This window comes from Phyllostomus discolor, chromosome 6, assembly GCF_004126475.2.
Source record: "Phyllostomus discolor isolate MPI-MPIP mPhyDis1 chromosome 6, mPhyDis1.pri.v3, whole genome shotgun sequence".
Lineage (NCBI taxonomy): Eukaryota > Metazoa > Chordata > Mammalia > Chiroptera > Phyllostomidae > Phyllostomus > Phyllostomus discolor.
Window position 1 is genome coordinate 21,177,354 of NC_040908.2, and position 25,482 is coordinate 21,202,835.

A 25,482-nucleotide genomic window follows, 5' to 3' on the forward strand; every position below is an offset into this window, starting at 1 on the left:
TAACCCTTCCCTGTAAAATCCCAGCAGATGGTTTATCCTGCCTCTGGCTTTCTGGTGACAAACCAGCACTGGGTGCAGCCTGCGTGTGGGGCACAAGCTGGGCCAGGACCCGGGGCAAGGACTGAGCAGGACACGGTCCCCACTGTGCAAAGCTGGGGAAACAGACCCCCCGATAGAGTGCGTGGAGGAACGAGACACAGACTGTCACACAACCTGAGTGATTCAGAAGTGCCTGTTTCTCTCAAAATCTGCCTGTCTGGTAACTTCCTCTCGCTCTTCAGCCGTCCTAAGTACTAGTTTGCACTTCAAGGATTTGAAAATGGTTATGTCATTCACCTTGCCAATCTTGTTTTCCCCCCAGTTCCCTCATCCACTCCATTTGACATAATTTACTGACATTTCACCTTTAAACCCAGGTTGACAGCATCCCTCATAAAACTGTCATTGGCACTAGAACAGATGTAAGGACCACGTGGAGTCTGCCCATCAGTGTCCTGTGAAGCTACTACTCCACTTGCATTAGATACTAAATTTGCACTAATCTGTGATACGTAAAGCAGCTAATTCTTTATGGCTTTTCCTCCTCTCGCTACATAGCCTTCTTCCTTAAATAATCAGCTGGTATCTGTGGACTGCAAGAAAGGAGCTCGTGTCCAGGGAGACAGTACCCAGAGGATGCTAAGAATTGCTGAACCAGATGCAAGATTCAGTGGCTTCTACAGCATGCAAAAACAGAGCCATCTACAGGCAGACAATTTCTACCAGACGGTGTGAAGGCAGGCAAGTTGGATGCGGTTTAGAAGTCAGAAGCGAATAAATCTGCTCTTAAAAGTAAACTAGGACTTGTGCACTTGCTTAGCGGACGGTATCGGACTGTGACTTGATGTGCAGCGCGGAGAACTGACTGGGAGGGGCTCTGTCTCCAGCAACGTGCAGAACAAGCATTCCCGCCTTTCCTCAAGATAACTGACCAAGTGTTTTCTTAGAACCAAAGTTTTTAAAGTTGCTAAGGTATATTTGCTTGTGCTATAACTGTAGAGATATTCGGGGGTGGGGACAGGTGAGTTTGGTTGGGGGAGTGGGTGGGAGGGTGGTGTCGGGAAGACAGATTGGTCAGCTTGGCTGGGGGGGGGGCGACCCCCAGCAACGCAGGCGAGGTGCGGTGGCCCGGAGAGTAGCTTTTCCTGTTGCTCTGAAGACTGCACTGGTTGCAGCACACAGCTCAGGCCTGAGCGAGCAGGAAACAGAAAAGGCCCTGGGACCCAGCTGCCACGACCACCTAGAACGACCAGACGAGCGCACCAGAACCTTTCGATAGCCATCCCAGGTCTAAAGCCACAGTTTCTTTCCTAGAGCCGCAACTGCGGTAGGCAGTAAGGAAGCAAGAGAAGTGTGAGGGCGGCATTTCTCTCAGGCGGGTTACTAAGGATATATACAGTTAGACTTTTTGCTGCTTTCGTTTTGTTCCACGCCAATCAGCCAGTTCCTAGCAGAGTCAGCAGACACACAGGACCTACAGTCATTTCTCGATGTGAGCGAGCACTGGAGCTTTTCCGACGGCAGCGTGGCAGGCGGGCGGGGAAGGCGGCGGACACCGCGTGTTCCCGGGGGCTGTGCTTCCTTGTTCGTGGTCGCTTTGTTCTGTTGGGTCGTTGGTTGTTCATAGTTTTCGTTGAAGTTCTAGCTTAAGAAGAAACTTTTTTTAAAAAAAGACTTTGGGGATTTTTTTTCCTTATTATATACTGATTCTACAAAATAGAAACTACTTCATTTTAATTGTATATTATTCAAGCACCTTTGTTGAAGCTCAAAAAAAAAAAATGCCTCTTTAAACTTTAGCAATTATAGGAATATTTATGTAACTATCTTATGCTTCAAAAAAAAAAACAGAAGTATTTGCGTGTGTATATAATATATATAAACATATATATTTATACACATACAATTTATGTTTTCCTGTTGAATGTATTTTTATGAGATTTTAACCAGAACAAAGACAAATAGGCATTCCATATCAATGCTTTTGATCACTCACAAATTTTGAACACAAAATCTCATTCTACCTGCAGTTGAACTGGGAAGAAACACATGTGCGAGTGTGTGTGTGAGAGAGTGTACGCACACGCGTGGGCGGGCAGCACCACCCCTGCTGCGGAGGGGTGTTCCTTGATTAAATCTTCTTCCTCGTTCGGATTTGCTTTCGGTCGGTTTTCAGTTCCCTCCGCCTGCCAGCAGCACTGGTGGCAGTCTGGGCGCATCACTAATCAGCTCCTGGGTTTCGTTTTCTTTTTTCTTCAAACAACTGTTTGAAACAACTACTGGAATATTGTCCATAATAAGCTGGAAGTTTGTTGTAGTTTGCCTCAAATATGACTGACTGTATACTATTGTGTTAACTTTTCAAACAGCTCTTAGCACTTTTATACTAATTACCCATTTGTGCATTGATTTTTTTTTTCTTTTAAAAATGCTTGTTGTGAAAGACACAGATACCCAGTATACTTAATGTGAAAAGAAAACGTGTTCTGTTTTGTAAAGGAACTTTCAAGTATTGTTGTAAATACTTGGACAGAGGTTGAACTTTAAAAAAAATTAATTTATTATTATAATGACCTAATTTATTAATCTGAAGATTAACCATTTTCTTTGTCTTAGAATATCAAAAAAAAGAAAAAGAAAAAAGGTGTTCTAGCTGTTTGCATCAAAGAAAAAAAGATTTATTATCAAGGGGCAATATTTTTATCTATTTCCAAAATAAATTTGTTAATGATATGTTACCAAAATAGACTTACATCAGCCTGATTATTATAAAATTTTGTTGACAATTAATCCATTCCTGGCATAAAAAGTCGTTATCAAAAAAAATTGTAAATGCTTGCTTTTTGTTTTTTTCAATCATGGCCATATTATGAAAATACTAACAGGATATAGGACAAGGTGTAAATTTTTTTATCATTATTTTAAAGATATGATTTATCCTGAGTGCTGTATCTATTACTCTTTTACTTTGGTTCCTGTTGTGCTCTTGTACAAGAAAAACAAACACGATTTCCTGGAGAATAAAACGGATCTATGGCAGGCACTGGGAGTGCGCTCTCGTACCGTTTGTTCTGTTGTCTTCAGAAAGCCAGGGCCGTAAGGGGAGGGCTTGCAGTTTGGTTCTCGCAGCAAATAAACACTTTCAATCCTAAATCACATAGTGTAACTTTCAGAAAAACTCCACATCTGGGAGCAGGAGGGAAACCGTCCTTTGGTGGTCAGGCTGTCGGTGTGACGGCCTGCCTGGGTCTCAGCAGCCACAGACTGTTGCTGCACTGCGTCCTGCAGGGGGCGCTGCCACAGCTGCAGCCAGTGTGCCACAGGCTCAGGACAGGTCCCCCTCCCTGCTCCTTACCGTCAGGAGGCCACTCGGGGTTTCACCAGCTCGCACTCAGTAGTGGCGGACAGTGCGTGGGAGAGTAAGGGGGGAAATCTAGCACTGTGAGGGAAGAAAAATCGTTAAAGACCGTACCAAAAACTCTGAAAATAAAAATAAAGCTCTCAAGCACACATCACAGGTCAACGTTTATTAAAGGACATGGACCTGACCGGAAACGCAGGCCTGTTTCAGGACGAGTGATGGACCCGTGAGCGGCTGCTTCTAGAATCAGCACGTTGGGAAAGCGCGGGCGTGCGGAAAGGAGAACACGGTCACGGGGAGTGGGCAGCGCTGCCAAGTACAGCTGCTTAAGCACCTTAAGGATATGAACGCCTTTGAAAGGGCACTTCTCCGCAGATACATGAGACAGAACAAACGTTTTAAGTTAAACGGCACAAGATTCTGAAATTACATGGCAACCTCAGGTTCAAACACGATAGGTGGCAGAACGAGCGGCCGCCTCTGAAGCCAGCCCTCGCCGCCAGCCTCCACACTCACAACTGTCCAGCCCAGACGACACGTATTCTGGTTTCACCACCTCTGGGAACAGCCTAAGCTTACGTGTCGGTCTCTCTGGACAATACTGGTAGGTGATATTTATAGTGACGATGCTCATAAAAATCAGTGTTGGTTTCTGCCATCACTGGGGAATAGCTATGTTTAGTCCAGTTCTTCAATGCAGTTGAGATCCAGAAAGCCGTAAGAACTGAAGTAGGCATACTGACAGTTCATGAAAAACATAACTGCACATGCATAATTAATACCACACCACCTGACTCTACAGAGTTGGAGAAGAGTTCAAAAGTGTTAGTATTTAACCAAAAAAAATCCCTCGATTTCAAAATAGTCCTCTTGGTCTGTAATAAAAGAATTAGTGAAGGCATGATCTATTAATACTGAATCACAAACCCAAGTTCAAGTGTGCTGAGTTCCCGATAGCAGGAAGGCGACGTAGCCAGCGTTCAGAGGAATGCTGTGGGAAATCTAGCTCGTAGTCCATGAAAGACAGAACTGCTCCTGAAGTGACGCTGCCCTATGTGGGGCACAGAACTGGAGGGAGAAAAAGAAAATAAATGGAAATGTATCTTTTGTATATGCATATGCAAAACATATTCATTTTATATACATCTTATATCTATATAAAGACACCATTAAGTAAAACTAAGTATTAATGCAAGGATCTATAGTACCAGTTAGAAACAAAAGGTTTTAAAAGGCTATACACCCACCAATGACTCGTTCTCTTAAGACACTTGTTAGAACTGCCCAGACGTGAGACACCAAAAGGCCATGACCCTTAGGGTACCTGCCACTTAGACACAGAAGCCCATAGCGTTAGCCCTGTTAGCCCTGTACCATGAGGCTTATAACAAAGCAAAGAGACTGCCTGGCAGACTCAAAGGTGCAGGTCTCTGCCCACGTTTTGTTCCTATCTGGGATCGGCCCTGGGCCTCTAACTACCAGCCTTTGGTTCGACTGTTGGAGGCGGGTGAGAGAGCAGCTCAAGTAGCCCAGACAGCGTCTGAACCATCTTCCTCAGGCCAAATGAGGCCACTTCCTACCTTCTTTCACTTCTCACCTGGCACCCTAAAATTAAGGGAGCATATTTAGGCAGCCAAGCCACAGTCATTGGTGTTAAAACAATGAGAAGAGAAAGCCCACCAAGGAAAGGGAAGGCAAGTTCTTTCTCCCTTGGAGCAACACCACCTTCCAGGCAAAGGTTCTACTACTGGTCCCGGAGGGAGAGGACTCATCAGCTGCCTGTGTATCTCCAGGATGGGTGGAAAACTGCGTTGAAATCACCCTACGTCCTCACCGCCCCATGCACTTGAACCCCTCTGGGCATTGCACTCCCCTCCCTTCAGGTTCCTGGGCTGCAGTGTCACTACGTTGGTCTGAACCCGAGCTCATTTTCCACCCAGTCCTTACGAGGCAAAGCCACAACAAAAACACAGCACACACACACACAAGCAGCTCGGCAGGAGCAGATGCGGGACCGGCAGACCCGGGCCCACGGGGGAGCCGGCGGCCCGAGCGTGGGAGAGGAGCTGGACGCATGCTGCTTCCCGGAGGCATGCAGTGTAGGTTCCCAGGTGCAGCCCAGGTTTGAGAGGGAAATATTAACAATCCTGTCCCCCCAGAGCACTCTGTTCTCTGCGTCGTAAAATTCCTCCCTGAATTCATGATAAAACAGAATGCTTCAGAAGCTCATCCTCTCTGTCCCTCATGGCAGGGCCCTGGGGACACACGATAATTAAACATTGACATGTTCTTTATGTTCATCTCATTCCTGTTTCACATCTATAAGAACAAACCTCAGAACAATCCAGCTTTCATACCAGTGCTGGCACAACAAAAAGCAAACAAAGACATCAGATGTTAAAAAAAATTTTCAGAATACAGTAAGAAAAAGCCTCCTATCAGAAAAACAGAGCTTACGAAAAAGTCAGTGCCTTTCCTACCCTGTTAACTGCTGCTAGCTGGCTAGCTCCATCCACATCGAGTCTCCTGCGGGTGATCCTTAAGTATCACTCCCTTTAAGCTCCTGTGTCTACCACTGAGGTCACCTCTTCATGAAGAAGAAATATACCATCTGAGTTATCAAACATCTCAGAAATCCCAGCCTTCCTTATGTCCAGCCAACAACTGATAGAGAACCCCTCCAAAAAGAGAAGTTACCAGAAGAAGTTGCTCTTAAAAGTGGATCCAACCCCACAGGATGCACTGTGTGATCCTCTGAAAAGCTGCCACCTGAATCCCTGCTGCTTTTCAAACATAACTGCGCTGAAGACCATTAGTTTTGCCTGGAACTACATTCCTCAGCCCCCCCTTTATCATCCACATCTTGCCCTCCCTGAGCACAGTAGGCAACCCACCAACCTCTGAGCCGTCTGCCTCCTCACTGGCCCTATCCTGTCTGATCCTGCTCTTGCTCCTAAGATTATGGCTCATTTGTCACCATCCTGGGTTCATGGGAGTCCAGTCTTTTCCTTTTCCTGGCTCTGTTGCCTCCTTCCCACAGCCTCACTACTCTATCATCTTCCTATCGTCGTCAAGGTGGCAGAGACCGCCGCTCTCAACCCCGCCCAGTGGCGACGCTGAAACTCGCAATTCTGGCACCATGTTCACACTGTTCCCTCCACTCCCTGCCTCCAGGTCTGTAACTCAGTCATGGAAATGATTCCCAGCTCAGGGCCTCGAGTTAACTTCCATATAAACATAATTTATAATGTTGGTAGCATAATTAAGCCATATATCCTCACCCTGTGCAAATGAAATTAATAAAGGTTGTGCATTGGAAAGTTATTTTTAATCCATTAGCAAGACAATGCATCTACTGACTAGCCAGACCCTCCCAACCATGGCACATGAGCCATTATAAAACTCACCTTTCAGTATATAATCGGTTAACAAGCTTGGAACTTTTTCACTGTCGTCTTTCATGGCACGAAGAACTGTGAAATAAAAGAGGAGGAAAAGGCAACAACTCTAAATTCAGATAAAAATATCACTGATTTCAATCACTGTAACCTTACTCGTAAGTAACCCTATGGTATAATCAATTCACACAAAGTATTATTTTATGCTCAAGCGTAATATTTTAGTTGAATAAGTCCTTATTCAGGTAAGGATAGTCCAGTTACCCGAGAGCTATTTCCCCGATTTAACAAAGACTGGAGGCGGGAGGAGTAACCTGGTCACTGACACAGAAGGAGCACACCTGCCCGACTTCTTGGACACTGTTAAAGGACCAAAACGAAGGCCAGATGTCCACGAAGAGGCACCAGGGAGGCTGCCCCACTGCCCAGGAACCTGGGTGACTCGGCCTCATCCTAAAGGGAGTCTGAAGACTGTACCTCTAAGCAAAGGTTAAAAAAAAATCTAGATCATCGAGGTACAGGTAACCTACAAATAAATCCTGTGCCTTTGCAGTGACTGGCAACTCAGATTTTCTCCAGCGCATCCTAGGGAAAAGGCCTCACTGTTTTCCCAGACGTAGGACAGCACTACACAGGGGACCATCAGGTCAGCCTTCCTGGGCTTAAACCCGGCTCTGCTGCTTCCAGGCCAGTGACTTAACCACTCAGGGCACCAAGTTCCTCATCCAAGTAAAATGAGAATGACCACCAGACCCGCCTCCAAGGCCTGCGGCGAGTATTCAGCTACTAGTTCAGATGGGAAGGACCTTGAATGTGTATGGCACATAATATATACGCCACCTAAGCATTACCCACACTTATTAACATGAGCATTATTCTAATTCTTATTACTACTATCATTGCACCTCTGGTAGCTTTTACCTGCTGCATAACCATAAACGCTGAGTCTCCACAGGGCTGCCCTCTACAGGGGGTGGGAGCAGAGGCTCAGGTTCTCCCCCAGGTTCTCAGGAGATGACCACTTTTTGACTTTCAAAGTGAAGGGCATCCTCCCATCAAGTGTCTTCACAACAACCCTGTGCTCACAGCTATGTTAACTCGGGCAATCACTGACAGCCAGGGGTCCAGCCTGCAGCCCACATGCCACATGCGTCCCGAGATGGCTACGAATGCGTCCCAACACGAAACCGTAAATTTATTTAAAGCATTATGAGATTCTTTTTATGATTATGTGTTGCAATGTGTGGCCCCAGACAACTTCTCCCAGTGTGGCCCAGGATGCCAAAAGGTTGGCACCCCTGCCACATTCACTCACCCGAAGACTCCAAGTTGTGTCAGACTATGAAGACATTACCTGAGAACCGGCCTAAGGACGTTTTGATGTGGGGATGACGATGACTTTGACCATTGAATGTCTGTCCTTGGTCTCTACAAGCCCTGGCTTTTAGGCAGTATTTATGTCCCCATCTTAGTCCTACTACGTCCAGGACTTCTGCTTCCAATCACATCTCAGATTTGTTTTCACTTCTACATAAAATCACACCCGCAGACCTGGCACCACAAAAAGCGCAGCGCACCAGGCACGGAGAGCCGCAGCCCCGTGATTAGCCGGCCCCCCGTGTGACCTCGGACACTCGCAATTTCTTGCGTTCTCCTGCAAATCACAGGGCTGGCCACCCAGCTAATCTCTCAATGCTTTATTTCAGACTGGCTGGCATCACTTGATTTATCCATATTTAAGTATTAAGTGCTTTTCAAGGATCAGTCTCCACAGGAATGAATACAAGCCTCAGGTCAGCAGGCAGGCGGCTAGGAGGGAACACACTCGCTTTCTGCCCTGTGCTCCCCGGCCCATCTCCATGTCCTCCGTTTCCAAAACACTGAACAGACAGCATCACCAATACCCACTCCTGTGACGCTCCCCCTTGAATATCAGCAAATGCAACCCCTTCGGGAAAAACAAGGCTGAACATACACAGCACCGGGCAAAAGCAGGTTTACAGCCGTGAGGATGAGAAACCATTTATTCTTGTATTTGTATTAATTATTGTGTTATTTTCCATACCAACAACAGTAAACCTACTTTGGCCCGGCCCTGTACATTAACTTATTTACTCTGAGGGAACTGGAGCAATTATTTTTTGCCTCACTTTTCACTGAGACCAAGAGAGGGTGACTTCCAAGGATATCCCCATAAACAACAGGAACGGAACCAGAATTCAGGGCTCATTTATGGTGATCCTAAGAGACACTCAGTATCATGCATAGTTAAGTCTTACACATTATTTTTGTTAGACTTAGAGTATTTTTGTCTGCTTTGTCACTAAAGTATCCCAAGTGCCCAGAACTTGACCTGGTACAGGGGAGGTCTTCCTCAAATGTTTGCTGAATGAATGAATATTCTTAAAATATCACTTCCAGTTTATGTTTTACCTATATCTACTGCCTGGGGCTCTACAGGCATTAAAGAGAGAGAGCGAGCGAGCGTGCACGCGAGCACACACAAGCAGGCCATACTTCTCCTAAATTTTTCCTATTCAGTCCTGAGTATTTACATGAGATCCATAAAGCATCTTATTTATTGACAAATGGGAATGTTCTCAAACATACCAAAGGTAATGGAGAATCAAGTTACATTTTTCCCCAGAATTTCCACTTGTACATTTAAGAGCCAGAAAATTTTTAAAAAATAAAATAAAAACCATAAATCAACTCTAGATTTGGTGTTAGATGTCATAACCATTTATACTTTCCTCCACAAAAGGGCACAGGAGACACCCATCAGGTACTACCCCAAATCAACAAAACAAAAACAGCAGCGTACTCAGCCAACTAAAATCATTATTTAGAATCAGCAAAAGGTAACAGATTACTGTTGTCTTTACTCACTTTTTGTTAATATTTGAAGATCTTCAACAGATGGTGGTCCATTTTTTTTCTCATAAGGAATAACTGTTGTCAAGTACTACCAAGTTAAAAAAAACAAGTGTCACTTAAATCTGAATTACCTGATCTGCAAACATTAGATACAGCTACTAGTGGTCCAACTCATAACATTGAACCTGAGTGACTTTGTAACAAACCCGAGCATCTTACTGCCTCGGCCGGAGCTCCTTTTTTCACCCACCTCTATCTGTTCCATCCCTGCCCACTGTCAACATAAGGAGCCACTTTTTCACCTTTCAGTTATTAAAAATCTCACGGGATTCAAATCATCTGAGGATGACCGGTCAATTTGTTCATTTTCAAAGTGAAGTCGTAGCTAACATTCTCCTTACATATTTTTCAACACATTTTTAAAACAGTAATTTTAACTAAAAACATACTTGTAACAGTTTTGTATAACCAAATAATTCTCAGCAGCCAAATAATTCTGTTTGAGACCATTTTTTCTGGTTGAACAAAATGGTCACATGAATGACTTGATAACTTTAAAAACACATACTAGCTTCTTCCAGATACTACCAAAGACACATTTACCCAAATAATTAAGAGGTGCATTATTATTATTATTATATTATTATTGTTTTAAGTTATTGTGTAAGTAGTTATAAATACTTAAAGGTATTAAAGGAAAAGAGAAAAGTGAGAGCAAGAATGGCCTCGGGAGAAATGAATCATGAAAATTCAGGTCTGAAATTGAGACAAACTGCCTAGCTCACCAGTGTAATGGCCCTCACGTGTCAGAGTGATGCCCTGTAAGTATGTCCCATAAAAGCACAATCTAAAAATCATTGTCCAGATTCTCCTACTCTGGCCACTCCACCAAACATTCACAGTTCAGCCCAGGCTGCATACGCTCACTTAGAGACCCAGAGTTTTCATTGGAATCTCTTCGGCCCCTCCCACTCCTTAGCCCCGCCCTACATGGCAGCTGTGACCCTACTCCTCTGAGTGATTTTTATCCCACTCAATCAAAAAACAAGATAGACTTCCTTAACAATAACTGGGTCCATAGAAAAGTAGAAAAAGCGAATTGTTCAATCTTTAAGAAACTTAGTTTTCCATCACCTTTTCGGTATAGACCTCTGCAAGGTGATGCTCAGTTGTACAACCGAGAATGTTTCTTGAGAAGCACACCCAGGAAGCGGGAAACGTGCCCTCGCGAGGCCTCACCGGCGTCAGGTGTCACAGACACCCGGCCCGGAGAAGCGCCAGGAGGCCGTCCTCGGCACGCACGCCACCTGGCTGCACTTCCAAGCCTCCCTGCCTCCTCCCATGTGTGCGGTCAGTTCAGAAGTTATTTAATATTGATTATTGTCCTTCTGAAAAAATACAAAACTACCTTCAGTACAAACCCTAGGCTCAAATGCCTTCTTCTGATAACTTCCTACAAGCTGCATTCTGTACTTTCTTAACCTTCACTTAAGTGCTAGATTGAAGAGTTTTGTTTTGGGAATGAAAATTTTAAATTGTGAAAAAGTGATTTTAAGCACACTCAATGTGTTCTGCATGTTTGTGATATTCCTGAAATCATAAAACAAAATTGTTATAAAAAGCAAATTGCTGTTCTCATATCCATGTATGATTTTGTAAAAACAATGAGCTGACTGACTTCATGATATACCTTAAACCACGTGAATATCGTTTAAAAGGAGGTGAGATAAACTCTAGAGAGATTTTTGACCTAAAATGCTAATCTAAAAGATATCAACATCTGGTTTTCTTTCCTCAAAATGACATCTTGTTTCTTATACTTTTAGAGTTAGAAAAGCATACTCTAGTTATTTTGCACAATGATATATTCCATACATGCAAGTAATTATATTTATGTTAAATCTATTTGTTTAAAGGTTAAGACTGAAAAACAGAGCTCTACAACATGTATTAAGAATGCATTTAGTCTATTGTCCGATGTGAAAAAATGCTTTTTCCCTTAAGGAAAATTCTACACATTATCCAGACTATAAATATAATAAACTTTAATTTCTATTTTAAGCAATGGTCTTAGTAAATTAGTAAAAATGCCAGCTTTTAGGACCTTCACTTACACAGGAAATGAAAAAGCAGAGAAGGAGGAAAATAAGGATAACCGAGCACCTGTTTCTCTCCACCTGAATTTCCAAAGGTGTGGCGGAGGCCATTCTGAATGACATTTGAGATCCCTTCCATGCTGAAGCGCTACAAGCAGCAATATACGGCCCGGAAGAAAAGGACAGAGAAAGAAGTTCAAAGACTATTAGTGAGAATGTAACCCGATGGCTTATGTGCCCAGGAGGCAAGCAGTTAGAAAATGCCACTACTCATTCACATAAAGCAGACAAATTCATGCTGTTTTGAAAACGTTTTTGATTCCATTTCTTTGCAAGTCAAATGCAAAAGCAACTGCTTTTATGCCACTATGTTCAAGTTTTCCTACCGTAACTGATAAATTTGCTCCAATGTAAACACTATAAGTTGTACATGTTTGTTTTCTCCAAAATTTACACACAGTTTTTAAGATAGCTTTTGATATTGTTTACCTACATTTTTATCAAAAGCCTGAAAACTATCAACAGTATGCATACTTGCGGCCTGAGTTTGTATATTTCTACCGTAAATTTGGTTAACGTTTAACACAGCATTTGGCAAATGAAATGCTGTTGCTTGGAGAGCTGGTCACCGCTTCTCACTCGCTCTTCAGGCCACCGCCACCACCCAGTGCAGAAAATTCGAGCCACCGGAGCACAGTGGGTCCCACGTGCCTGCCAGGCCTCGCTCTTCTGCAAAGACTCATTCCCTCTGTTTCTGGAAAACAATTCTAGGTTCTTTCTCCCAGCGACCTCCAAGACTTCCTAGAATTCATTGTACTGAAAAGGGACTATTTCTTTCCAAATGTCTTATCTTGATTTGTAGCCATTCCACCATGTCATCGGGCACAGGGAAAAGTGTCCCCTGGCACCTCGATGGCTGCTGAGTCAAAGGACTTGGATGAATTCTCACGCCATGACTAACCGAGAGGAAAGGCGGTTCTGATTCACCCCATGGTTCCTTTCCCTGGAATTTTCTCGGGGAAAGTTGACTCAGGACACACATCTGAGGAGTGGAGAGAGAATATTTCTCAAGGCTCCCAGGAACAAGAGCAAGGAAAACGAGGCAACAGCCTCTGCCCTCGAGAAATGGAGAGTTTAGTCGAGTGGTTCTCAACGTGCGGTCCAGAGGCCCCGCCCCGGGGGTCCCAGAAACCCTCTCAACGGGCCCATGAGTCAAAATTATTTTCTTAGAAATACTGAGGCTCAACCTGCTTCTTTCACTCTCATTCTCTAATGACTTAGAAGGAAATATTCCAAATGACTGGATGCAGACGAGGTCTGAAAATCTGGCTGAATTCAATTGTCAGATATCAATGAGATCGACAGAAATGCATAGCAATGCCATTTTGCTCTCTAGATTTTTTGAAATATAGTTATTTTTCATAAAAATACTATATATGTAAGCATTAATAAATTTCTTATTGGTATTTTTAAATGAATTAATATCAGTTTTAATTTCTCATACAGTAAATACTGATATATATATATATATATATATATATATATATATATACACACACTATATAACCCACATAACCAAACTATGACCTATGTATACAAAATACAACCTATATAAACAAAAGCTCTTTCAGGTCTTTGATAAATTTTAAGACTATAAGTCCCAACAACAAAAGGTTTAGAAACACCAAAAATTTTGATTTTAGAAGGAACTAAGTGGATCGGTACTAGTCGCATCCTCAAAGGTATCACTGAAGTTCTCGAACCACATGTGACCATCCCGTGGGAGCTCACACAACCACGCTTCTACACCCCCAGCCCCGGCCTCCTTCCCACCCTGCCCTTCCCTGCCCAGACGGTGGTTCGGCAAGAATCCAATGTCCGGTCAAGGCGCCCTGACTGAACATGCTTCATTCTGCTGATGGCATACTATGACCTTAGACATAATTGGCTTGTTTTAAAAGAAAAACCTACAGGTAACTATTTTTGTATATTTTTCACATGCAATCATATAATTTGTTTACTTTTTTAAAAACAGATTATCAAAAGAAATGACTTATCTTAGTCTCCAGAGTCTACAATAAAAATTATCGGAAATCCTTTTCAAATAAATGTCAAAGCATTTTTTAATTCTATTAAAGGTATTTCCTTCCAAAAGCAACAAAGAGAAAAATACTTCCTTTTCATATTATCTGATTCCATTATCTACAGACAGATATAAACTCAGAAAATCTCAAGCAATATGAAAAATTTTAGAATCCGTGTACCAAGAAACTAAAGTATACTTTATATTTGAACAGCACATTGTAGAAACACTACCTTTACTTTTTACTTTTCCAGTTGGAAACCTAATTTCTATTTCTGAAGTTATGGTAGATGCAAATTCTTAAATTTCTAAAATATACATGTAATTTAGGTCTCCTTACTAAACGTGCATTTATTGATAGTGCTGAGCCATTTCAACTACTGGTAACCTGACCTTTTCTGAAACACGGCTTTCATGCAACCATAACTCCAGACTTAGTGGAAATGAATGAAAGTGCAGTCAAGTGAAGCCACAGTACTAGGAAAAGTACCAAACTGACAACTGGTCCTAGCGAAAGAGGGTGAGTAAAGGAACCTCTGCCCTTGTGACTGACAGCAGCTGAGTCAGTAGCTGTGGCCAACAGGCCCCACTGCGTCCTGACCAGGCAAGTACCGTAACCGGCGGCCGGTAAGGCTCTCCTGCTCCCGTCCCACTGGGGAAAGACAGACAAGAAAATCAGAAGGCTTGTGGGAAACACAAAGAAACAAAGCTCTGGTTGCCATCAACTCCCACCTCCCCAGGAATCACAAGGCAGTAACAAGTTTCTGCCTTCACTACATTTTCAAACTCTCCCTTCTCTACTGGCTCTTTCCCATGTAAATTCTCAAACCCTTGACCTCATTCCTTTCCCCGGGGTTTCCTGAAACAGCTCTGCCCAGGTGTCATTTCTCTGATGCTGAGGCCCACAGACACTTTGCAGGTCGGAGACATCCAGTGAGCTCCCCGCCTTGCACCTGCTCCCTGAAGTCCCGGACACCAAACACCCCCCGAGTCCCCACCCCCGAGTCCCCAGCCCCAAGTCTCTGGTTGCTGCTTCTGAGACGTGCCTCGTCCACGCTTCTCTTTAACACACGGGTGTCCCCAGGATCTCGCCCCTATTTTTTTTCTCATGGAGACTCTCTGAACATTCCCACTCGATACTGTCAACTTTTGCCTCCATCAATGTACAGCTCCACTCTGCTAAGATCAGTAAAAGGCTAAGAACAGAGCCCAGCACAGGCTCAGTAAACGGTAGCTGTCTTTATTATAATTTTTCTGACTCGTGTGTTTAATGGCTTACTGGATACCTGTACCTAAATATTCCTAAAATTCATATCCAAAACTGAATTCATCCCCCTCCCCCCACCAAAACTCAAACAAAAATAAGAAACTTCTCCCCTCATCAGCATTTTATACCTCTCATTCATTTACTCATTCTTTCCAAATATATTTGCCAGATATTATTGCAGGTATTAAGGATTCAAAGTTAACACACCAGCCAAGACCCCTCCCATCCTCAGGAGCTGACACTCCAGTGTAAGAGGGACAGAAAAAGTACGAGGAAATGAACTAGAAAACCGCAGGTAACGGGTGTCCTGCCGATAGCTACAACGAGGCAATTAAAAATTGGATGTCTACTTTGTACCCAGTGGTCAGAGGCGAGTTCCTGAGGAGGTGACATCTGAGCTGAAACATGAATTACACAGCCTCCCAGACGAGCTACAAAGGACAATGAACAAGAGATCCTCTCAGACAACAAAACCCCAAGCAGCCAAACTGGCCGACCAAGGAGTTCGCTCTGCGGCCAGTACACAGGGGTCCTGTGTTCTCCCGCAGGATGTGAACCAGCAGCCACTGAGCGCTCCCATTCTCCCCGCCGTGCAGTAAGTTTTTACTGCAGCACGCTGTCCCCTCGCCACCTCTGCGTGCTGGGTGTGCTGGGACCGGAGGCTTAACCTTTGCACCACGGGGAGCAACATCCGGAGCTGACCGAAAGGACAGCAAGCCCCCCACGATGGTGCCCTGAGGCCGGACGCAGTCAGGGTAGCGGGGACCTGCCTTGCTCCCTTAGGAGAAGGGATACAAGTCAAAACTCAGTGACCTGACCCTCACTCCTCCCTGCCCCGGTGCCGAACCAGTCGAGCTCCTTCATCTCTCTGAAATGCAGCCACTTTCTCATCCCCGCTGACTTTTCCTCGGCTCATTTCTTACCTGAATGACTGCCACAGCCTCCTGATCAGCTCCTTATTCCTAGCTGTCTCCCTCCAGCTAGTACTCTTTGAAACACTACAGTTACCCTTCCAAAAAGACAAATCTGAACATGTAACAAGCCACGGAAAACCTCTTTTTGGTTTCCTACAGCCTTTAAATAAAGACCAAATGCCACAGCGTGGCATCCAAAGCCATCCATTTTCTGGTTCCACTCTGCTGTTTGCACAGCCTCTCCCTGACTGACTTCCTCTCCCTCCATCTAGCTTTCTCCCTCAACTTCTACTCATAATGAGCAGCCCACAGTTCCCCACATGTCCCTAACTGTCACCTCCAGGTACCTGCCCACACTCCCTGTCCTCAGGATTCAGCGCAGCCTTCCCAGACCCCTAAACCAAACCAGGGGCAACAGCGACACACACACACACACACACACACACACACACACATCGACCAGGGGCAGTACCAGGCGGAAGAAGCACTGAAAACACGGCCGTCGTTTTCAGTGTAGCAATTATCACACTGTACCTAGGTTTCTCCACCTGGGCCCCACTGACATTTTGGGTGTATCATTCTTTGTGGTGGGGGAAGTCCCATGCACTGCAAGGGTGTTAAATGGCACCTCTAGCCTCTACTCAGCAGGACGCCGGGGCACTGTCCCCCACCGCACCCAGCTGTGACTGTGACAGTGACAGTCTGGTGGGGGGCAAACAGGCCTGGGTGAGAATCACTGCATACAGTGAGGGGAATGTCTTGTCTCCAGATCCCCGGCCCACAGGCAGCACGCCCTGGAGGCTGGGATTCGCTGTGCCCTTGACACCCTTTCCAGCACAGAAGTAAACAGCAATATATGTTTGATAGTAGGTAAAGAATAGATAATCACAACATTTCTTTCAAAGTGAGATGAGGCATAAGATCTAAGAAAAACAGCAGAGAAAGAATAAGGACAGTTTTATCAGATCATTTTTTATTCAATTCTCAAAATCTTTAAGGAGAGAAGGGACACCCGCTACTTCTCTTGCTTGCCCACCTCACCACGCAGGTGGCATCTGATTGACAGCCATGGGCGGAAGCTGCAAAACTCACAGCAACTGCTACCCATGCCAGTGAAATACTTCCAGGTTTTTATACGCAACCAGGAATCACACCTCAGTCAAACGTGTTTGGAATCAAAAAATTTTTCAACAGTCACCTTGGATAGAAAACTGTCGAACTAGAAATCAGAGATCTGGGTTCTCTCCCAGCTTTGCCACTAACTAAGCGGCACGACAGCAGTCCCTGACCCTGCCAAGGCCCGTTTCCTCACCTGTGAAAGAGATGATTAAAAGGGTATCATCATTAAAGGTCTTATTTGTAAATTCTATGAACCTACTATGAATTCATTCAACCACGATACATTACTTTTCAAGAAGGCACATCAAAAGCATACACGTAACAATAGTACAGGACTACGAGGCCACACATGAGTGGTCAGGACTGACAGAACTCCACGGCCAGATGATATTCAGAGGAGTCTACTCCAAAGGCTTCATTTTCTACGAGGAGTGAGTACATTCTGAGGAAGGAGAGAGACGAGGTCTCATTCTCTCTCCACCCCAGTGACCAGCGCAGCACCTGCGTCAGAACAGGCACCTGTCTCTCAACATCCTCTGGGCCAGAGCTGTGATTCTCCAAGGCCAGAGCCCGAGTCTCAGAGGTGGCGATCACCACGCATGAGGCCTCTTGCCATCTTGCAGGAGAGAAATTTTTTTAAACAAAAGGCAAAACTAATCTGAGGGTGAACTGAAGAAAGATAACATGACAAGCTATAAAGTTATTTGTCAAAGACATAAACTACGGACCTGTGAAAAGATCCACTGAAGAACCTGGTCTAGGGAGGCAGGACGAGGTACTGCATGGGCATGATTTGTAAAACAACAGCATGCACAAGAAACACAACACCCCGAGGATAATACGGAGCAGCAAGCAGAAGATCAGCCGATTAGGAGGACCGAGGGTGGGAAAGGATGGAAGCGTGGGCCCCGAGACGGGAAGAGACAGAGACGGGGAGGAGCCCTGAGGGGCACACAACCGCTCCCGCTTCACAACTGCCCTATAAACTCCAGAAGCAATGCGCCCTTTGGAAAGCAAAATGAAACTTAAAGATAAAACCTCAGAGACGGATTAAATTTACTTTTTAGTAACCTCCACCTCATTTAGAAAGACTACATTTACAACCTTGGGAACAGATGCAGTGCTATTAGGTGCTTATGGGACTTAACTGGGCCACAGGGAAGACTTCCTCCACGCTTCGATTTTATAAGGAGGGAGGGAAGGAGAGAGGGAGAAAAGTACCACAAATGTGTCAAAGCACTAAGAGACCCGAGTCCCAGGATTAGGAACGCTGGATGAAATGAGGGACGTTAAACAAAGTCTGTTATAGCTTATGTAAAGTAAGCAACTGCAGTGTCGGGGTGTCAGAGAACCTAATCCTGCCTCCATTTACTGCCTCCATTTAGTGCACCATTCCCAAATTGGAGGTAAAGAATCCGAATGATCAAATTCCAAGTGAGGCACTGGTAAAGATTCTGTGAGCCTAAAATTATTTTGCCATCTACCCATCCTTCCCCCCCGCACATCTTCATGAAGGAGTTAACAGCTCTATCAAATGCCCTTCTCAGAATGGGATTGTTGAATAAACCATTTATAAGCAGGAAAGTGATTAAGCAGTACAGTATTCACTTTATTGTTCCCCTCGCCACTGAACAAGCGCCAAAGTCACAGGGGAAAGACGGGGAGGAGGCTGACCAAGCACCGGGCTTCAGGCCCATGACAGACCCTGAGAGCACTCATGACCGTCTCAGACCAAGTCCTCCCCTGGCGCGAGTCTGTGCTAAAAGTCTCAAAATCAGCCATTCTCTGGGAACTCGTCTCAGACTACACCAGGAGCAACACAGTGCAAAGATACAGATGATGTTTGTGTGTTTTTTATCTACAAAAGTCTGAAAGAACACAAAGAACTAAGTCAAGATCTCAAAGCCCATCCACAACAGGCCTGCGTAACTCTGAAGTGGAAAGTGCGGGGTGTCTGTCCAGGGTCCCCCCACCAGCCTCTGTGAGGCTCTGCACAGCCTCACTCCATGCACCACTGCCTTGCGGCCTCCCACTTCTACTGAGCTTTCAGTCACTCACTCATGAAGCAGCAATAATAATGATCATGATGATGATGGTGTCTATGTTGTAGGGTTGTTGTGAGGATTCAATGAGATTGTCCATGGGAAGCACTTTAGCAAAGTGTTCGGCAAATACATACATTCAAAAAATGTCTGGGCTGTATTCCTTCAAAAAAACTAGCATAACATTCAGGGCAAAACTCCCATGGAGAAGTAACCATAGCTTTCTACCTTTCTCCAGAACAGTATAAATAGTTATTTCAAGTTCTCCTCAAAGAAATAAAATGGAAGCTGAGAAATATTAAGTTCCTGATTATAGTCTATAGCTTAAAAACTGAAGATAATATGAAGAAAAGACATGCTGTATATGACTGAATACAGAAATGGGCCAAAAAGCTAAAACAGAAAATAAGTAACATTTTAGGTAATTCACTGTCTTTCTTAACCATAAAAAGAATACAGCTAAGCACCCTGGCTGGCGTAGCTCAGTGGATTGAGCGCGGGCTGCGAACCAAAGTGTCGCAGGTTCAATTCCCAGTCAGGGCACATGCCTGGGTTGCAGGCCATGACCCCCAGCAACTGCACAATGATGTTTCTCTATCTTTCTCCCTCCCTTCCCTCTCTAAAAATAAATAAATAAAATCTTAAAAAAAAAAAAGAATACAGCTAGAACACACTCCATAAACTGAAAAGCAACAAGGATCAGATGTAGCTGCATAGTTTGCCGATTCCTTTCTCCAGTCCTAAACACATCGACTCACTCTACAGCCAGCATATTCACCGGGTCAACTAACTTCACGGAAAGCAAAATCCAAACAAGAAAAGAAAACCTAACCAGGAGGCCAGGAAATTCAGATGATTTCTGCTACCAAACTTTCAGCCTCATCTGACACCAGCTGGTACAGATCTCTTAACTAGCCAGGAAACTTTAAAAATCTCAATATCAAAGCTGATGTCAGAAAAAAGGTTAGGAAAAGCAATTAAGAAAAGCTTTTACCTAACCTATACTCTTACTCCATTAATATACATTACACTCACAAGTTCCAAAATGAAGAGTAATTCAAATATAAATATTATGCTTTATAAATCATATCATTGTCAGTAGTTTAAATGACATGATTTTCAAAATTAATTTATAAAACAGTAGTTTTAACTCTTAATAAATTAAAATTCTTAAAATAAAAAAATGAGAAAATAGAATAGAAAGCAATAGTTAAATGTAAAAACATTATCAAGTAAATATAAATTCAAATCATTAAGATGTAAAAATTTATTTTGCTTATTTTGACACATCTTTAAATAAAATAATTTTAATGTGAATTATAAAGCAGTTATAAATGCAAATTCTACAAAAATAAATTTTTCAAGTAAATGTAAATTATACCAAAGCAGATAAATACTTGAAAATGTCTTGAATATTAAACCACTATTTTATAAGTTCAGTCTCAGAGCAGAAAAATGTGAAGATTTTTAAAGTTAGGAGTTAAGAGTAATATTATCAAATAATATACAAATGTTATACTCAAAGATATTTTTAAATTCTTACATAATTTAATATTAATGTGGTAATTAAATTAAGCATTGCCAAAAATGTCAGAGCCACTAAAACTTGAGTAAGATAACTAATCTTGGAAATGTATACATTTATTCTTGATATTTATGGATACTCTAAGTATATAATAATAATGCAATTTCCTGGCACACTATGGTTTTTACATGAACATGTATTACATTAACAAATAATTAACAAAACTCTCCAGGACCCAAAGGAATCAGGAGTAGACTCCTCATTTTACTACATTTTACCAGCAGTTATGCTGGGCCATGATACACCAAAAACAATTGTAAAATACAAACCGTAGATAATGGTAAAATATCAAAAACTGTATATATATTTCTCTAAGCAATACTACCTTTTATAAAATAAATGTGTTCCTCATCTAAAGTACTTCATAATTCATAGGTGTGGGTTATTAAAACATAAACATGACTTATCCAAGTTTCTTTCCACCCCACAATGACCTTCCATTTATAGTCCTAACACTAGTTTTTAAGAATGCTCCCTGCAGTAAAAAAAATGCAGAGTACTATCAACCACCATCAACAAATTAGCACTGAAAACGTGGTAATATTTACATTCAAGTATGTGCACAGGGCCGACTTCATCCTCTCAAGCACAGCTACTCAGGAAAGGGGGCGGGGAGCAGCAGTGGAATCGGCCCCTTTGCCCACTTCTCCTGTACCTTCTTTCAACTGCCTTGCATCACTATGCAAAATAAACACAGCGCGTGCAGGGACTGCCAATACTTTTATAATTTTTTGTTTGTTTCCAGATCTAGAGACAACTGGTCTACCTGCTGTTTCTCGTCACTTAGCTACAGGAAATCTGACACATACAATAAAAGTCTGTTGCTAGGCAGGGTGCCTGCAACAAGCACCTTGGACATGGACCAGCCAAGGCCTCGCCATCTGCAGGTACCACTCGGGCTGCTGGACAGGGACTCGAGGAAAGGAAAACTCAACACAGCCTTGAGATAAAACAAGGCTATATTTCATAATAAACGTGAATCACAATATGGTGATCTTTTCATCTAGACAAACCCACATGGAGTTCACATCTTTTTTTTCCCCCTCTAATTTTTTAATTTTTTTAGTCTACTCAAGGGTGGCAAGCTTTTTCTATAAAGGGCCAGATCAAAAGTACTTTGGGTTACAGGCCACGCGGTCTCTGCTGCAACTACTCAACTCTGTCCTTTAAACACTGAGGCAGCCGTAGGCCGTAGGTGAGTAAACGGATGTGGCTGGGTTGCAATCAATGTTTGTTTATAATACAGGCAGAGGGTCAGTAGTTCGCCTTGCCAACCCCTGGTCTAAATCATCTTAGCAAATGTGAAATTTTAAAATTTCAAATTAATAAAAAAAGGAAGGGGGAGCCAGACCCATGTTTTTCTTAAACAAAAGCCACAGATTCAAAGTTGTTCCAAGATAGTTCCTTCTAGGCTTAGAGCTAGCATAACTCAGAATAACTTCCGAATGATCTAATAGTATAGCTGTCTAAATAAAAATAAATTTCTCTTATCTTAAAATCAGCTTTAGTCAGGATTAAATGAAAAACTATTACTTGGACATTTTTGCATGTAAAAGAGAAACAAAATAGATTGACTATTAGTCATAATGTGAGCTAAGTGAGTCATAAAGACAGATGGGAAACATATCTGTGAAAGAAAAATACATAAAGAAAGAGCTCTCTCCCATCTTGAAGCAGTCATCCTCCCAGCCCCCAAGCAGCAATACATTAGGGTAATGGGATTCTTTTTATAACTGAGTTGCTGACTGCTAATATCCCAAAAGTTTTCAGAATAAACTTCAAGTTAGACTGGAGCAATTATATGCATCTTTGCTGATGGTGAAGGCAACACAGTAGAACTTCCTCTGGAAAGTTCAATGTGATTGTGGCAAACAGAAAAGATATTACAGATTCCTGTCTTTTCAACCCTAAACTCAAAATAAGCATACTTACACATGGTATGACATTTAATTTAAAAACGTTACAGAATTCTAAAGGAGGAAGTGTGTCCATTTTCATCCAGATAGGCTTACTAAGGTCTGATGCTAAGCAGGTGTACCCCAATGTCTTTGTAACTTCAGATAAGATGACCACCACCTCTGAACTAAAGCGTAACTGATGCACTTCAACTTGTGTTCACGTGACCTGCCACTGAAATGCAAAGGCCCGTGAAATCTATTTGATGTAAATAGAAGACTAGCAAAAAAGAAAATCCATGATGGAACAACGATAGTTCAAATACCACAGATCCAAATCCTCTGGGATCCCATCTTCTTCACAGTGAAGTTTCAATTCAACAATCACGCACTGAGTGACAAGCAAAGCACCACAATGAGGTGAGATGCTGGGGAAGCGATGCGTATGATCTTTGGGAAGCCTGTACTCTTTCCAAGGACAGATTGAAGCCAATGGTTAGAAGACTATGGTACTGTGACATTAGAAGTAGTTGCACCCTCACAAATAAGAAAAATCTCAAATGTGACACAGTAGGAAACTCACAAAATGAACACAAACAGCAGAAAAAGCCATTGTTTGCCTGTCAGATAAGAATATATTAAAAAATAGTAATATCCATTGCTGCTTGGAGGTGTGGGGAAATGGCCACACACTCTTGCTGATACTGGGCTACATTTCTATAGAACAATGTGGAAGGCTGGCTATTTTAAACCCATTAAAACTACATATGCTTTGACCTAAAAATTCCACTTGTTTCCGTGAATAAATAGAGTGTAGTTTCACTAACCAATATATAAGAAATAAATTCAAAGTCAGGAAAATGGTAACTTTGGTTTGGTAGGGTAGTTCCAAATTCCTACCACATATTCAGGAGAAATGTCTAGTAGGCAGTTGGACATACAATAACGAGCATTTACGCAGGATATATGCTAGTCTTGCATGTGTTATTTCATTAAATCCTTCTGAAACTCAAGGGGGTATGTATCCAGTGGCAGAAGCAGGGCTCAAACACAGCTCTTAACCCAAAGCTCTTAATGTTCTAGTCGGCCTCCATGGATTTAGCACTAGGCAGAAAGATCCGAAGTCAAAATACAGATTTGCAAGTTTATCTTCCTTTTATGCATTTATTCAGCAGAAATGTATTAGGTTCCTGATGTTGGATCTAAGGATACCAGGAAAATAAAGTTACATTTCCTATCCTTAGGGAACCATGCTTTCAGGAAGACAAAAACAAACAAACAAAAAAATGCACTATGGTACAACAGTGCTAACAGAATTAGTTAAGAGGACTAACACTAACCCCAAAAGGAGAGAGTAGTCAATTCCATGTTGGAAGAGTCTTGGGGAAGGTTCTAAGAAACAAAGATGATTCTTGACCATGATTTTTGAAGGAGGAGTTTTAAAATACAATCCTGGTGGACAGAGGAAGCGGGGCAGGAGGGCCACTCCGCAAAAAGGCAGCAGCCTACACAGAAGCCCCGATGCCCCAAGCAGCCCAGCCAGCGCAGAGAAATGCACGCCGATGAGCAGACGGTGCCCGTTCATCATTCCAGTCTCCACCCACCCCTCTGCTCTTCCAGATGCCAAACGACAAGACAAAGGAGATTGAAGGTTTCCTGCTCTCCCGAGTGTCATTTTTCAAAGACAAGACCTACTCCTCCAACCTCCCCTCCAAAGTGAGAGTTGCAAAGGGGGAGGGCAGCGTGCCTTGACAGTCAGGGGGAGCAGTGACACAGTGACCTCCCTGATGGAAGCAGCTCCCTAGCGGCGTCACCATGGACCGCCTTATCCAGCCTTTTGTTTTCTTGGTTCCATTTCTTACTACTGAAATTATATTGTCTCTTCCTTTCCTTGTTTGTTGCCTGTCTCACTCATTAGAATGTGAGCTCCAGGAGACAACGGCCTTGGTCCATTTCGTTCAACACTGATCCACGGCAGCCCTGGCACAAGGAACATGCTTTGCAAATACCTGCTGAATGAATGAATATTGCTTTAGCTTACCCAACACATGGCCTATGATTTTGAAAATTCAAACAATTCAAGATAACATTTCACTTCACTATGAGACTCAATATTTTATTCCATATATAACAGTATTTGCATGTTCCCAAAGGAATTTTCTAATGCTCTAAAGAGCAACCCTAAGCCCCCAGTGTTTTTCACTGCAGAAAATGTCTAAAACAAAACATGTCTCCAAAATTAGCACCTAAAAAGTTTAACTCTGCTCTATTCCCACCCAGGTATTTCATTACACTATCCTTGTAGCAAAGAGAACAAGCCAGCAATTCTGGATAAAGTGTTACACCAACTACAAACTGATGTTTTGTTTCAGTGAAACACGCATAAGGAAAAATGGAAGGAAACCATTCCATGGTGAAGGGAAAAGTCCAAGTCCTGCTAATGAAACAAAAAATATCTCAGGAGGAAAGAAAAGGATGGCTAATGTTATCAGAAACCAGATAACATGTATCTGTGAAAAGGTCACCAGTTTTCAGACGTCAGTGTCACTGATGATGACTAAGGCACAGAGATCACGTGCCTTAACCGCATGTCACAAAAACTATCTGGGAAGGTAACATCTTTCGGGATGTTGTTTCTCCAGCTGACCACTTCACTTCAGGGTTCCTTGAGCCGCCTGCCACTACTTTCAGAAGCACAGGTTTCAGGCTCCTTGTGTTACAGATGGGGCGGTCTTTCTCCAGCATTCTAGACCTGAGAAAGCCAGAGGGAACCAGCACAAGCTTAGCAATGCCGTTCCTAGCCTGA

The 25,482-nt window shown here is 43.1% G+C and overlaps 2 protein-coding genes across 4 annotated transcripts in view; one reads left to right on the plus strand and one right to left on the minus strand.

The window, feature by feature from the left end:
• Positions 1–3,088, plus strand: part of CRIM1 (cysteine rich transmembrane BMP regulator 1) — a 180,320-nt gene extending 177,232 nt beyond the window's left edge. For both annotated transcript variants that reach the window (XM_036027850.1, XM_036027849.1), the window contains one exon: positions 598–3,088. In XM_036027850.1, the coding sequence (XP_035883743.1) occupies positions 598–774 (177 nt within the window). In that variant the 3' untranslated portion in view covers positions 775–3,088. The remainder of the gene's footprint in view (positions 1–597) is intronic.
• A 1,064-nt stretch (positions 3,089–4,152) lies between these two features.
• Positions 4,153–25,482, minus strand: part of FEZ2 (fasciculation and elongation protein zeta 2) — a 38,121-nt gene continuing 16,791 nt past the window's right edge. The window contains exons 6-9 of one of the 2 annotated variants that reach the window (XM_028515760.2): positions 11,839–11,919; positions 9,688–9,763; positions 6,808–6,873; positions 4,153–4,468 (exon numbers count right to left, since the gene is read on the minus strand). In XM_028515760.2, coding sequence (XP_028371561.1) covers positions 4,452–4,468; positions 6,808–6,873; positions 9,688–9,763; positions 11,839–11,919 — 240 coding nt within the window. In that variant the 3' untranslated portion in view covers positions 4,153–4,451. The remainder of the gene's footprint in view (positions 4,469–6,807; positions 6,874–9,687; positions 9,764–11,838; positions 11,920–25,482) is intronic. The other variant, XM_028515761.2, reaches the window with a different exon arrangement.